Source organism: Perca flavescens, chromosome 20 (assembly GCF_004354835.1).
Source record: "Perca flavescens isolate YP-PL-M2 chromosome 20, PFLA_1.0, whole genome shotgun sequence".
NCBI classification, from domain to species: Eukaryota; Metazoa; Chordata; class Actinopteri; order Perciformes; family Percidae; genus Perca; species Perca flavescens.
Window position 1 is genome coordinate 6969989 of NC_041350.1, and position 15734 is coordinate 6985722.

At 44.2% G+C, this 15734-nt stretch overlaps 1 protein-coding gene across 3 annotated transcripts in view; it reads left to right on the plus strand.

Moving 5' to 3' along the window:
• daam2 (dishevelled associated activator of morphogenesis 2) overlaps positions 1 to 15734 on the plus strand; it is a 107282-nt gene that overhangs the window by 62258 nt on the left and 29290 nt on the right. For all 3 annotated transcript variants that reach the window (XM_028566074.1, XM_028566075.1, XM_028566076.1), the window contains 3 exons: positions 331 to 405; positions 4669 to 4763; positions 13235 to 13568. In XM_028566074.1, coding sequence (XP_028421875.1) covers positions 331 to 405; positions 4669 to 4763; positions 13235 to 13568 — 504 coding nt within the window. The remainder of the gene's footprint in view (positions 1 to 330; positions 406 to 4668; positions 4764 to 13234; positions 13569 to 15734) is intronic.

The following is a 15734-nucleotide window of genomic DNA, read 5'->3' on the forward strand; positions in this document are numbered from 1 at the left end:
GGATTCTTAGTTAGACCGATATCGTGATGTACCATTATAGGATTGCTGTATCGTGATATTATCGGTATTGTAAGCCATGTATCGTGTATCATATTGTGAGGTACCCTGTGATTATCGCCCCTGGGGCTAACATTATCATCCCAGCCACTAGAGGATCAAGAATATAAACACATGCTTAATGTTGCATCACTGTGTCGGTGTAAGTTACATTGGGTTTCTAAAGGTGTGATTTACTTAACCTTGCCGTTGAACCAGCAGAGCTTATGCTGTAACAGGTTTAAAAGTGATTTTTTTTAAAGTGACTTAATCTGTGTTTGTGTCCGTGCACAGGAGCAAGAGGACCCCAACAAGCTGGCTACCAGCTGGCCCGACTACTACATTGACCGCATCAACTCCATGGCTGCTGTAAGTCAAACACATTGTCTCAGTGTCTATTCGCCTCTGTTGCAGTTGCCAAATGAATAGATATCGCTTCCAAACGTTAATAACCCTATTACAGTATAATTCACTCTGCTGACAATCTGACCACTACTCCTAAGAGGTCAGTGTTCACTCAGTCTTTCACTCATTCTTTCTCAGACTTCCCTCGTGGCTCACTTTTTATCGTGTCCCTGCTGACTGCTTGTTATATTCGCATGACCACATTCCTTCGCTGTGACCCCAGCATTCACACACACACACAAGCCCCCCCCCACACACACACACACACACACACACACACACACACACACACACACATACACACACACACACTATGATGACAAACAGGCCATCAAGACACTCAGCAGTTCAGTCAGCGGGAACGACTGTCAAAGGCAGGGAGCTAAGCCAGGATGACAATATTCCTTATTTTCCAGCCAATGGCTGCCAATAAAAACAGCATGATACCATCACAGAATTGTCTTCTACCACGATCTCGGTATCATTTTAAACATTACTGCTGTTATGGGAGTTGTATTATTTGATTGTACATTAGGCCACTGACCAGTTTGGGCCGGTAACCTCTGACCCCGAGACCTTATGTGGACGACAAGTTGGCTCCCGAATGTTTGGAGAGCATAAAACATGACATCTTAAGAGGGACTCTTTAAGGATGACATGTAAGCATGACATTTAGAGAATAGCAAGCCATTGGTGGAGACAGTCTTCAGCCTCTCATGTGAGTAATGAACATTTCAACATTCCACTAGCTTGATTTCTTTATTCATTTTTTTTTCATCTGGCGAAGCAGACCAACACTTAATACATTTACAAGTCTTTCCAGGCCATGGATCAGATAAACTGCTCAACCATAACTTACACAGACCACCACAAACATAGGGCCAAAAATGTAATAGCATTTAATATCTGTTTATGGCCATGTTTGTTTTTCTGGCAAACCCCGTCTATAGCAACAACCCATGTTGAAGCTTGCTATTTTTACAGCTGTTTTTGTTTACTGGCTCCACTCGGGGGACGAGAATAAGCTACTTCTGAATGGTACCTGTGCTCAGTGTTGAAGTCTGGAGAAACAATTTTACTGACATTCTCTTAAAGGCTCAGACACACACTCACACAGTCATACACAGTGTTTTAAGTGTAGTCAAGAGAAAGTGCTGATTTGTGAGTTGCCAAGAATTTAAAATCCACCAGGGCTGCAGCGGTGCCTCTGTGCTATTAGGTGTCAGACACGCTGTCAGAGTTATGTCTCAGCCTGTCTTTTTTTTTTTTTACTGTATCTACTGCAAAACAACCTGAGTCTGTAAGTCATTTTTAAGTTGTCTACAGTAAAGTCTTGACATTTGCATAAAACGTGTAACATTGTGCCAGTGTGCTGAGATATTTGCGTTCACATGTTGCAGACATTTTCTAGAAAGTGTCAGTGCAAATAGTTGCACTAAAATTGGGGCAGAAAACGTGTTCCAATAAAAGAAAAAATGTAACCAAGCGCATTCACACAGAATTGGTTTTGCTTGCATAAATATTATTAAACATTTATGACTATAATATATAAAATAACTGGAAAGATATATTTTTTTTTGCAGTCTCCTTTCCCCATTTTGCACAAGCAGTCTCTTGTTCCAACACCACTTGCACTGCAGCACTTGTCTCCCTTATTCACCCTAACCCGACCACCAATTTCCATCCCTTCCTGAATCATTCTTTCACTTCCACTATCAATCTTCCATTTTCTCCTCCGCCGTGCCCCAGACAGAATCTTGACAAGAGCATGTTTTAACATTTGGAGGCCCTTTGCTCGTCCGTGACTTCATGTCTTGGCTCCCAGTGCGAGCGCACCGGGGGCAGCCCTTCCACGGTAGCTGAGTTATGGATGAGCTCATTTTGTGCGTTGCCGCCCTGAGAGATTACAGTACAACCAGCAACTTGATGTTCATTCATAAAACCACGTCAGAGCCCTGAGGTTGTTCGTTGGCTGCAGAGTGATAATTCAAACCTCCTTGTGACGCTGACGAGAGTTTCTGTAGACTTGCTGTGTCCGAGCTAGTGTGTTTAAGCTGCAGAGCTCCCGCCTGGATAAGGCTCTCTGAAGAGAAACCGAAAAGAAGATCCAACACAGAGGCAAGGGGAAGGGCCTCTTATATGCCAATGATGTAAAGAAACACAAACTACTCAGCTTATCAACTAGGGCTGCTCCCTCTTAGTTGATTAGTCAACTAATCGGTCGTTTTGGTCTTAGTCAACTTAGATTTCTTTAGTCGATTAGTCATGTTTTATGCTTTTTTCATGCTGAATGACTTATTTCCAAGAAACGTATGAGCACATCTCTGGTAAACACAAGAATTAAAGTGGTCCTTTTGCATGACTCTTTGCGGAAAAACTCAGATTTACAGATCTGTCGATTAAATCAACTAATCGATTAGTCGATACAATTGAATGAGTGTTGGTCGACTAAGAATTTCTTCAATCAAGCACAGCCCTATTCTCAACCACTAAATATTGACTAATCGAGCAAATCAACATTTACAAAATGCTTTCATGTGTTACTTTTATTGTTCCTGTAAACTGATTTCACTTTTTTTTTACAATTCAAAATGATGCACATTTGTTACAGTACATTAAAAATAATACCAACAGCTATGCAGCTCCCCCCTCACAGAGCTTTATAGTCCGTTTCAGCTCATTGTTTAGGTGCCAAAGCTGTTTTGGTTCACTCTTACTGCTCTTTAAATGTGTTTATATATGTATTATATGTCTGGATACATTTCAAAACTATTAGAACTCCAGCTATAACTATTTAAATATAGCTGTTAAATCCACTTGCCTTCCACTGTGGAACAATAGGGTAATGCTGTTGCTAGTTTTCAGCGCATATTTTGTTAGCTTAATTAGGTTTTGTGCCTCAGACTTTGCATGACTATTTAAGTAAAAATAATGTTGTTTGCCCTCATTTATATTGAACTAATTGGTTTTATTTGGCGCATCAGTGACCCACATGGTCCTAATTAATGTTCCGATGAGCTGCACTCATCACTCACTCAGTTAACAACGCACTGACGAGTAGCTTAAAGGCATCGTTCTGGCTCTGGGGGCACTTCCCATAATAAGGATTTAGGGAAGTACCTTCTGCTGGTTTACCAACTAACTATAATAGTATCCTTATGTGCATGTTGGCCAAGATCGAATGAGCTTACAAATAGCAGATGCAGGAAGGAGCCATTTGGCGAGACTCATTGACACGGTGAACTGGCTCGCAGCACGACCAAATCATCCACTCTCCCCAGCACTTGTTTTGTCCAACTTCCCATTGACAATGAACATATTCCTTTAGAGAAACAGGAGCCAGAGCCTTTTACTTCTTGGCACAGGGTCCATGAACCATCTGGACTTGAGGCTAAGTCGACACGATGGATGTTTTGACTGCACCGTTTCTAGATTAAACACTCTCACACACTGGTTGAACCAGAGTTGTTGTTAGGTAGTCAAACATGGGGTCCAGCTTCAGTTAGCCATGTAGGAGCTATTGGTCCAAAACGCCCTGTCTAGCTTTGGAATATTTGCACAATTTTTTTATTTTTGTTTTAAAGGTTTTTAAGGACAGGAAAACAGGGTCATATTTAAGCATATATTTGTTCAGGCAAATGAATGGGCAGTCTACTAGCTTACTCCACTGCTGAAACGCACACTGTTTGAACCTTAACACTTGGCATCGAGCTGCCTTGGAAAAAGCCTGGAGAGGCTAAACAGAAGCCCTGTGGCCCTGACTAATGGGAGCACAGCAGCTCTTTGATGTTGCTGAGTGGAGCCCTCAAGTGATGCAGAAATAAATTAACACTACTACCGGTCTAAGTGGTTTTTCTTTTTATGATTTGTTGTAAGTTTGATTGGAGCTAATTGCCTGCATGACTTATTCTGGCATGTTGTATAGCTTCAAACTGTTCTTTTATAAGGAGAATGACATTGGAAAGGCTACTAATGAGGCTCTGATTATCTGTGACGCAAGAACTTATTAAAGCAAACACATGTAGTTGCAAAAAGGAGGAATCATGCACCGTTTCTGTTTTATGGCTGCCAAATTAAGATCGACATCCTGGTGTTGACCCAGTAGAAACAACGAATGAAAGTGAAAAATACCAAACTCTTGCCAGTAGCTTGACCAATGCCACCTGCTTTAAAGCCATATTTTAGCTCTGTGTTCTATTTTCAATTAATTTCTCACCATTTCTGCAGATGCAGACCCTGTTTGCCTTCGATGAGGAGGAAATGGAAATGCGGAACAAGGTGGTAGAAGATCTGAAGACGGCACTGCGGACTCAGCCAATGAGGTAGGCGAATCTCTCCATCCAACCAAACCGTGAGCTTTTCCCTCTGCTACGGGCCAGGCCGAGCTCTGCATTGCTCGGTTCTCAAAGTCATGCATTCCTGCTATTGCGTATCGGCACATATTAGATCCAGTTAATAATGTTATATGCTACAGAAAACATTTACTTTCCATATAGTCTGTCTCTCACGGGATGATCACGGTAAAAAAAACAAAACAAAAAACAAGGTTCAATAACTTCCAAATTGAAATGCACCCAATTAATAATATTTTAAGATTTACCCTTCTCATTTTTTTTTTTCCCCTGACATGGTCATCAGCAGCTGTTAGGCCTCACTCATCACCACAATAAAAAAAAACATTCAAGGACATTGGACAGCCCTCTAATATAAACTGCCTCCCTCTCCCCCATCAGCAGCTCCTTTTAAAGCTGTCAGTCAGCCAGTGCCAGTTGTATGATGCAGTGGTCTGGACCAAAGCAGGGGTGTTGAGTTTTCTCAAGGGGAGCTGTAAAGTGACAGACCAAATGTGCAGAGTGACAAAAATCCAGGGCAGCCTAGAGTCTGGGTCATGTCTGGGTTATGTGCGCGCGTGTGTGTGTTTGCAGGCCAAGTGTGTGTATGCATGGCTGCGTTTTATCTGTATGGGTACAGTATATCCAAACCACTATAACTAGGAACAAGGCTGGTAAGCAGCTGCTCGAGTCCAGACACATGGCAGGAAGTTGCTCTGCCAAAGTAAGTCATTTCTGGCCCTTCAAATTTCTTGCATATGTATTCAAATGTATGCATAATTGTACAACAATCAATCGGTTAGTTTGGTAGTTTTGGTCTTTTTTTGCATCCATCCATCCATCCATCCATCTTCATCCGCTTATCCGGTATCGGGTCGCGGGGGGAGCAGCTCCAGCAGTGGACCCCAAACTTCCCTTTCCCGAGCCACATTAACCAGCTCCGACTGGGGGATCCCGAGGCGTTCCCAGGCCAGGTTGGAGATATAATCCCTCCACCTAGTCCTGGGTCTTCCCCGAGGCCTCCTCCCAGCTGGACGTGCCTGGAACACCTCCCTAGGGAGGCGCCCAGGGGGCATCCTTACCAGATGCCCGAACCACCTCAACTGGCTCCTTTCGACGCGAAGGAGCAGCGGCTCTACTCCGAGCTCCTCACGGATGACTGAGCTTCTCACCCTATCTCTAAGGGAGACGCCAGCCACCCTCCTGAGGAAACCCATTTCGGCCGCTTGTACCCTGGATCTCGTTCTTTCGGTCATGACCCAGCCTTCATGACCATAGGTGAGGGAAGGAAGGAAAACTGACCGGTAGATCGAGAGCTTTGCCTTCTGGCTCAGCTCTCTTTTCGTCACCACGGTGCGATAGATTGATTGTAATACCACACCCGCTGCGCCAATTCTCCGACCAATCTCCCGCTCCATTGTCCCCTCACTCGCGAACAAAACCCCAAGGTACTTGAACTCCTTCACTTGGGGTAAGGACTCATTCCCTACCTGGAGTAGGCACTCCATCGGTTTCCTGCTGAGAACCATGGCCTCAGATTTAGAGGTGCTGATCCTCATCCCAACCGCTTCACACTCAACTGCAAACCGATCTAGTGAGTGCTGAAGGTCACAGGCCAATGATGCCATCAGGACCACATCATCTGCAAAGAGCAGCGATGAGATCCCCAGCCCACCAAACTGCAACCCCTCTCGACCCCGACTACGCCTTGATATCCTGTCCATAAATTTTACAAACAGGATTGGTGACAAAGCGCTGCCCTGGCGGAGGCCAACCCTCACCTGAAACGAGTCCGACTTACTGCCGAGAACCCGGACACAGCTCTTGCTTTGGTTGTACAGAGATTGGATGGCCCTGAGAAGAGAGCCCCTCACCCCATACTCCCGCAGCACCTCCCACAGTATCTCCCGGGGGACCCGGTGATACGCCTTTTCCAGATCCACAAAACACATGTAGACCGGTTGGGCATACTCCCATGCTCCCTCCAGGATCCTTGCGAGAGTAAAGATCTGGTCCGTTGTTCCACGACCAGGACGGAATCCGCATTGTTCCTCCTCAACTCGAGGTTCAACTATCGTCCTCCTTTTTTGCAGTGTTTTTAATAGTTTGCAGGTGTTTTGCCACTCTGTGTTTCTGTCTCACTCATCAGCTATTTGTATTATATTTGAGTTGACCTCATTAAAAGTGGCCGTCATGGCTCAATTAAGATGATTCGCTAAAGCACCTGCACCCACGTTGAGTTATTGCTCAAAAGCACACAGATGGTAATGAGTACTGTAGCAGTGATGTGGGTACCAGGTGTGTCCCACAGAATATGAGTATTCCGGGAAAGCCTGGGCAGTTTCAATGTCCCGTCAAGTCTCGCTTTTGTGACAAAGGGCTAAGGCAACAAAAAGAATAAAATCTATCCGTAGTCAGCTTTGATTCATGCCTGTCTTTGGATGACTGCCTGTAATGGCCTCCCTCCCTCGCTCCCTCCCTCGCTCCCTCCCTCCCTCCCTCCTTCGCTCCCTCCCTCCTTCCCTCTGGTGTTTCAGAGAGGCAGCTTGGTCTGGTTGTGAAGAGGTGCCCTTGTGTCCTCAGCCCGCTCTGCAGGGCCACAGGACACAAACACATGGTGGGCATGCAGGGTGCCAGGCAGATCGCGCATAAAAGCGGCACATTGTCAGCAAGCCACCCACAGTTGGCGCTTTCACTCGCAGGCTGATTATAAGCCCTTGAAATGACAAGGTGACGTGGTTTGGGTCATATGTTCGGCGGTGTGTTAATGTATATGGAATATGATATTAACACCAGAGTAGTCTGGCCTTGCCAGCCCCTCCTCCCAAAGGAATAAAATGTGCTCTGTATTAATGGCATTTCTTTAAACCAATCGCAATCGTCATGGCCGACAGAGCCACGGTGCCTCTGCAAAATAGCCTCAGGAAGGAACTTGTTTTGGTGGAACATGTGTATGTCCAAAAGTTGTTTTAGTTGTGCAACAGAAAACTCCGATTGGACAGATAGTCTAGCTAGCTGTCTGGATTTGCAGAGATCTGAGGAGCAGTTAACCATAGTCCTCAGAAATCCACCGGAGGTTAATATTCCAACACAAAGAAAGTGGAAGGTAACGGACATCCGGACGAGAAGAGTGTGATCCGGCGGAATTCCGGGGGCACCGGAGCCAATCCCAGAAGTGGAACGTCGTGGATTTAGACTTCAAGCATATCAATCCTGTTGGCTTTAATACGTCAAAGCGTTGTGGCTGATGTAGGAAATTGTGAAGTGAGGTAAAAAAGGACAACAACATAGTTCGTACAACTAAAATCAAATTGCAACACTTCATGACAGAACAGCTGGACGTTGCCTCCAACAGTGAGAGGCAGACAGCAGGCAGGTGTATTCTTGCTGTGAGCAATGCTGGGCCTCATTCGCCACTTATCGGTAATGATTTTCTAGTTATAATTGTTAAACCTATTTAATGACCCAGATGTCCTATTTCAAATCTAAATTTGATTAATTATAAACAGCCATAAAACTGAGACATTTGGAAATTGCCTGAATTTCGCTCCCATTTTCTCTGCGAGCGGTTATTGCCTTGTTTACCAGCTGTCAAATGGAGCTTGAACCATCAGGCGGTGGTTGTGTGTTTTCTCACATAAAGCTGAATTCTCAGCTCAAGTGGGCACGCGAGGCCCTCCATGCAAACACAAAGCTGCTACAGCCGTGCAGTCTGGTGTACATTCCAATTTCAGATATTTAAATATGTACACTCTTGTGTGGTATTTTAACTACACATTCAAGTGTACCTACATTACATACATTGAACACTGGTGACCCTAGTGTATTACGTCATCTGCACATCTGCACTGTGTGTGTGTGTGTGTGTGTGTGTCTGTGTGTCTGTGTGTCTGTGTGTGTGTGTGTGTGTCTTAAGACACGACGCTCCTCAATCACTGTCATTTCCGTGATGAAATAACCGCAGGAGGACAGGAAATGAAGTTTTTTCCTGGAGGTCACTGAGGCCGTGCCGGCCCAGAATGCACTGCAGTCCCAGGCACACGTCAGTAGAGCATCGCAATGCTTCCCAAGACGGCTCTGTCAGGACAATGTTTCTGCGAATCTCTTCCAGTAAGAATATTGACTTGAGTCGACTGCAGCCGTCCCCCCCTTGCTCCTGTGTCAATAAGCCTTTGGACGATTCGCTACCACCGCATGCAAATATTATCCTTCAAAACATTGTGCCGCCGGATCTCTCAAAGGTTCTGCTCAACGGAGGGTGAACTTTAGATCTGTTTTCACATATTACCAAATACATTAGTGGGGGAGCGGAGTATCACACCTTTTAAAGAGTGTTGGATGGAGCACTGTTTTTTCTTCTCTCGGAGAGCAGATTTCTCACCCCTTGGTACTTAGCATTTCAGAGGGAAATGGAGAGAAATGAGGTGGGTAGACACAGGCAGGTTTAAAGAGACTGAGTTTGCCGCTGAGGAAGGTTTGTGTTGGAATGGCAATAAACAGATGGAGAGTGGGTGAAAGTTGGTATGAGGAAAGGGAGATGTATTCTGCCATTACTTACTGTCGTGTGGTGCATAAAATCTGTGATTTATTATGGTAGATACAATACTTGAAATAAACAATATTTATGAGCAAGTAAAACTACCAGACTATTTAAAAAAAAAAAAAAAAAAAAAAAAAAAAAAAAAGTGTGTGTGTGGCCATTGTGGAAACTTCTAAGACACAAACAGACTTCTCCCTGTAGATTTAACAATAAAGCAAAAGTCCATAAGAGCCAATTCCTCCAGGCCATGATATACTATACACATTGCACTTTGGCTGGTGGCTTTATTGTGCTCTATATATATGTGTGTGTGTGTGTGTGTGTGTCAGTTTGATGTGTGTTGCCCCTTTTTTACCAACGTTATATGCTGGGCCTCAATAAAGTAAAGTAACATTTATTTGACTGAGAGCCGTGGTGATATCATACAACCTGTCTTCACCCCGGTCAGATAGTTTAAAGCAGCACCTCTGTCCACACTCTGGCCCTTTTTATAGTTGAACAAGACGTGTGTGTGTGTGTGTGTGTGTGTGTGTGTGTGTGTGTGTGTGTGTGTGTGTGTGTGTGTGTGTGTGTGTGTGTGTGTGTGTGTGTGTGTGTGTGTGTGTGTGTGTGTGTGTGTGTGTGTGTGTGTGTGTGTGTGTGTGTGTGTGTGTGTGTGTGTGTGTGTGTGTGTGTGTGTGTGTGTGTGTGTGTGTGTGTGTGTGTCCCTCCCTGTGCCTGGGGGTGGGTGAGTGGGTGCCTTTCAAAGAGATGTTAAGTGTGTGCGAATGTGGTGATTAAATGAAGGCCGGAAGAGAGTCGGGGGCACATGATTGTGTTTGTGGAAGTATAGCATTTTGATAAGTCTGTATGGTTAAGCTTTGAGGCAAGAATGAACTCCCGGCCGAGTCTCGTCTGCCACGCTCGGGTCGTCCACAGTTCAAGAAGGCAGAACGTTTTGCCTGTGCCGCTAAAACCTCAAAAAGTCTAGTTGCTTGGAATGAATTTCTGAATTTCAATTTGATCATCTGGATTGGTTTTTGTCACAGTCCTGCTCATTTAGAATATTTTCTGCCTCTGGTTGAGTGGTTTTACGCTTTTGAGATCAATGGAAATTACAAGGTTTTTTTTTTTTTTTTTTAAGATTGCTAAATAACACTGGCAATCATTTAATAATGTTCTTTTTTTTATATCTAAGGGTTCTATTTAAATTTCAGTCCGCAGCTTACCTTACATTACCTTCGTCCATCCCTGGCCTCGACTCAACACACACACTCCCTTTTGTTTAGTCTCATCCCATTCCAAGTTCTATTCCTCGCTTCTTTCTTTTGTCCGTCTGAAGAAGAGTGCGAGTGTGAGTGTGTGGTTGGCTCGCTGTCTGTATTGTTCAGCTCTGTCTGATCGCTCTTGAACGCAACCACTCGGCTGAGCGTGAATATCAGCGGCTCCGAAGTCAGAGGAGATGGGATCCATTGATCCAAGTGCTTAATGGAGAGAATATGAAAGATTGGGGGGGAGAAGAGAATAATTGGATGTCAGCTTACTCGAAATACAGTGGATTTGTCACTCTTGAATGTCCTTTTGTGGAGAAATGGATATGCGTTTGTGAAATGTTGTGCATGTATTGAATGCATCTATCCTCCTACTTCCTCTATACAAGCTCCCGTGTAGGGTTCTGTGCATGCTGTAGGATGCGTGCATGCGTTGCTACGTGTGTGCACGTATTTCTGGCAAGCTGTCGGCAAAGCAGCCGAGCAAAGCTGGCAGCAAGCGAAGGCTTGAATCCTGTCCACCCTTTTGAACCCACACTCCAACAACAACATCTCCAACCCTCTGCTTTCCATACATTAATCAAATTCATCACAAGGATGTTCAGCTTGATTTCTCTTCCAGTATTAAACCTCTCTTTCTCTCTGAGGTGGCACCGCAATTCACAGACAGGCGTATGGCTATCGCTGCCTTCTCTGCTGGCCAAAGACTTGTCACTGACATACGATGTGTAACTTTTAACCATTGGATCAGTTCTGCCCTGCTCTAGTTCCAGTGTCTGCGTTGCATCTAAATCAAGGCACATCTGATGTTTTGGATTTATTTTTCGCCACCTTGGTTTTGAGTCAAGGAGCCGAGACTAAAACATGCTAAAAACAAGAAGCACATTGTCTGCTGAAAGGTTGCGTGTGTGTTCTCTGTGATTTCAGTGCATTGTTGGCTGTATGCATGCATGCATGCATGTAGTATGACCTTTTTGATCTCACCCAGCGGCTGCTGGAGATCAGAGGATTATATGTCTTTGAGAGATTTACTGGTCATGCCAGGTAGTGTCTGTGTGTGTGTGTGTGTGTGTGTGTGTGTGTGTGTGTGTGTGTGTGTGTGTGTGTGTGTGTGTGTGTGTGTGTGTGTGTGTGTGTGTGTGTGTGTGTGTGTGTGTGTGTGTGTGTGTGTGTGTGTGTGTGTGTGTGTGTGTGTGTGTGTGTGTGTGTGTGTGTGTGTGTGTGTGTGTGTGTGTGTGTGTGTGTGTGTGTGTGTGTGTGTACATCTGCTGGAAATCTGGGACTGATTGTGTGTGTATAGGAGAATAATTGTATGATTTACATTCTTTGCGTTGTGTTTTTTTCCGTGCCTGCTCGAGCCAAGACGGCAGTGGGAGGGGATGGAACTTCTGACATCAAAACAATGTATCTGCTACAATGTGTAGCAATACATCTCAACTGTCAAGACCCTCTCTTCCCCTCTCCTCACTGTCATTTTCACTTTCTGACTCCATCCCTCTATCCTCCGTTCGTCCTCGTCTCCTCTCCCTCTGGCTCTTTTTGCTCTTTCCACAAGCCCTCGTTTGTTTGAAATCGTTTGTGAGGACTATCAGGAATCTTGGTGAGTGGGAAGGCCATTCGCAGTACAGCCCACGGTGTGCTCACTAGATGTGACATCCCTTAATGTTTACGTGTCCCGCCTGCCATTCAATAGGCCTGCTCCTCCTCCAGAGAGGTTAATGACTTGCTGCTTTTTAGTTCCACTACTGAGTTTGGTTGTCAGTAGGAGACCGGATGAACTTGGGTTGTGACAGTGTCACTTATAAATACTCTATTCTTGTTCGGTAGCACTTGAACGGTGAACTCGCACGTAGATGTCTGTGTCCTCATGGGAAGTACCTACTCAGCATGTGAAACAGCTTTGTAATGTCTTTTGATATTAATGCCCCATGATGTCATCAGGGTTATCTTTGCTCGGGCACTTCTAGTTTATAAAAGAAAGCCTGCGATACAAACTGAAGGTGTGACGTTTGAAAGATACGGGAATGTCTGAATGCCCTGCCAGCTGAGGGACCAACGCAAATACGCCATTGGTTGCATTATGGGAAATGTAGGATGCCATGTTTTTGGATCTTGACTAGGACTGTGCAATTAATCGAAATGTAATCGTGATTATGATTTTGGCTCCCAATGATCACAAAAACAGAATAATCGAGAAAAACTATTATTTAGCTCATTACTTTTTGCAAGTAAACTCTTATTTTCTCGTGTTCTGAATTAAAAAAATTAAGTTTAAATAGGAAAAGTATTAAAGCAAATTTCAGAGTTGTATGCGTTTTTATTTTTTGGTTTTACTGTTGATTTATTTAACTTTTTTCCAGTTTTTTTTTTTTTTTTTTAAGTTCAATAATTGCAACATCTTTCCAGAAGTCAATGAGTAATCGTGTTAAATTATCGTGATTTCAATGTTGACCGAAATAATCGTGATATATATTTTATATATATTTTTTTTTTCTTCCATAATCCAGCAGCCCTGCTCTTGACCCCCGGACTAGGGAATAAATGTCAGAATATGAACTTAGATTTTGACCATTTGTTTTGAATCTGTCTGACTTGTGAGTCCCCTTAACTGTGCAGAAGTGCAACACCAAATCACTAGTACTGAACTCTTCTTGTCTTCCCACCCCCTCTAGGTTCGTCACGCGCTTCATTGAGCTCGACGGCCTCACCTGCCTCCTCAACTTCCTGCGCAGCATGGACTACGAGACGTCGGAGAGCCGCGTCCACACCTCCGTCATCGGCTGCATTAAGGCCCTGATGAACAACTCCCAGGGCCGCGCGCACGTCCTGGCTCACCCACAGAGCATCAACACCATCTCACAGAGCCTGCGGACGGAGAACATCAAGACCAAAGTGGCGGTGCTGGAGATTCTCGGGGCGGTGTGCCTGGTGCCCGACGGACACAAGAAGGTGCTGCAGGCCATGGCTCACTACCAGAAATACGCTGCGGAGAGGACACGCTTCCAGGTGAGGGGAAACTGAAGCGATCTGTAGTGAGCCGTAACGTTACTTGAATACTTCAAGCGGGGTCGTAGCTGTAATTTCTAGGTCTGTGCTCGATTCAAGAAATTCTGAGTCGACTAACACTCATTCACTTGTATCGACTAATCGATTAGTTGACTTAATCGACAGATCTGTAAATCTGAGTTCCTCTGCAAAGAGTCATGCAAAAGCACCACTTTAATTCTTGTGTTTACCAGAGATGTGCGCGTACGTTTCTTGGAAATAAGTCATTCAGCATGAAAAAAGCATCAAACATGACTAATCAACTAAAGAAATCTAAGTTGACTAAGACAAAAACAACGGATTAGTCGACTAACTAAGAGGGAGCAGCCCTAGTAATTCCAGAAGTGAGGGGGACAGATTGTTCAGGATTATTTTCATTGAAAGATCTTCTCTCATTTGTCTCTCCAATTCACAGATTCCAACTAGCCCACATTTCATTTAGAATGTATGGAAACACTGACATTTCCATAAATCGTTCCATACTGTTTTACTGCCGCATCTGGCCCAATGGGAGAACTGCTTACATTTAACTAGTGTGGACGGGGGTCTGGGGGAAATTTGGTGGCATCTGGCAAATTATAATGCCACTATTCCATCATATGCACTCATCTTAATTATTGCATATTTAAATGCGTTTTCATCCCTATATTTTATTATTGCCTTTTATCTACACGAGTCTTATCAATCGACTGACACAACCTGAGTAATGCGCATGTCTCCTACTTATGGTGCGTTCCAATCAACTCCGACGTGTTGTAAGTGTGGGGGACAGAGGGTCCGTCATCTAATGTGAGGGGGGGCATTTCCCCCTCGTACCCCCGTGTCCGTGACTCCAAGTCTCATGGTACAAACATGCTTACTGTTGGGAGCCTTTGCTGGAGACACGGGGCCGACAGACATTATGGGAAAGGGCAGACAAAATATTTCATAGTCATGCTGAAATAAATCAAGCTGTGTTCATTTTCATAAGTTGGAGACTTGTGCTGCAGCACCTCAGACTGTTAAGTCAACACTCTGGCCATTTTAAAGGCAGGTGAAGACATCCAGAGTTATGGAGGTCAGGGTATGCGTAGTGCTTTAGCGACTTGCAGGACTGAGTCAACAAACCACGTCCACGCGTCCCCCCGGGGGTCTGTGCTAAATCATGCCTCCTCAGGCTAAGCTAACACCACAGGAGCTGGGTGACTCTGAACTTATGAGGCCTTTTCTAATGTTGAGTTATGATGATTAAGCTGCAAAAGTATGTCTGGGGTCAGTGGTGGAATGTAACTACGCCCATTAACTCAAGTACTGTGCTTAAGTACAAATTTTAGGTACTTTTACTTAAGTCTTTTCTTTTCATGCCACAGTTTCTACTTCTACTCCGCTACATTTCAGAGAGATATTCTACTTTTTCACTCCACTACATTAATATGACATCTTTAGTTATTGGTTACTTTACAAATTAAGATTTTTGCACGCAAAACGCATGCAGTTTATGAAGTGCAATGTTGTATTATAAAATAAACTACCCAACTTACATTATATAGACCTACAAGTCCAGCTGAAATGATTAGACAATTAAACACACAACTATTTAGATTGTTTCCAGTTTCTAAAATGGGAGGATTTTTCTGCATTGAATACTTTCTTTTAATACTTTAAGGTACATTTTCCTGATGATACTTACATACTTTTACTTAAGGAACATTTTCAATGCAGGACTTTTAAAGGTGCTCTAAGTGATGTTGGGTGACTGAACTTCTTGTTGACGTTCGAAGTATTTCAAACAAAATGAGGCTCGCTCGCTCCTCCCTCCTCCTAATCCCGTCCCCTCTCCCTCCCTTCCGTGCTTCCGTGCACTAACCCCCCCCCAACCCCCAAATCCTTCTTGTCAGTTATTGGCTGGAACGCTGTTTGTTATGTTTGGTGGTGCAGTTTGGTTTTTGTTGGTGTGTGGAGCCTGGGCTGTCTACAGAGACTGCTTTTTTTTACAGTGTGTTCAGGGGACAGGCAGCTAGCAGATAGTGAGGAGAGGTTTGCTGTATGTGACAAAAATGTTTGTAGCCTAAAAAACGTGTGACATCGCTTAAAGCACCTTTTAACGGAGTATTTTTTCACAGCGTGGTATTAGTAAAAGGCAGTGGG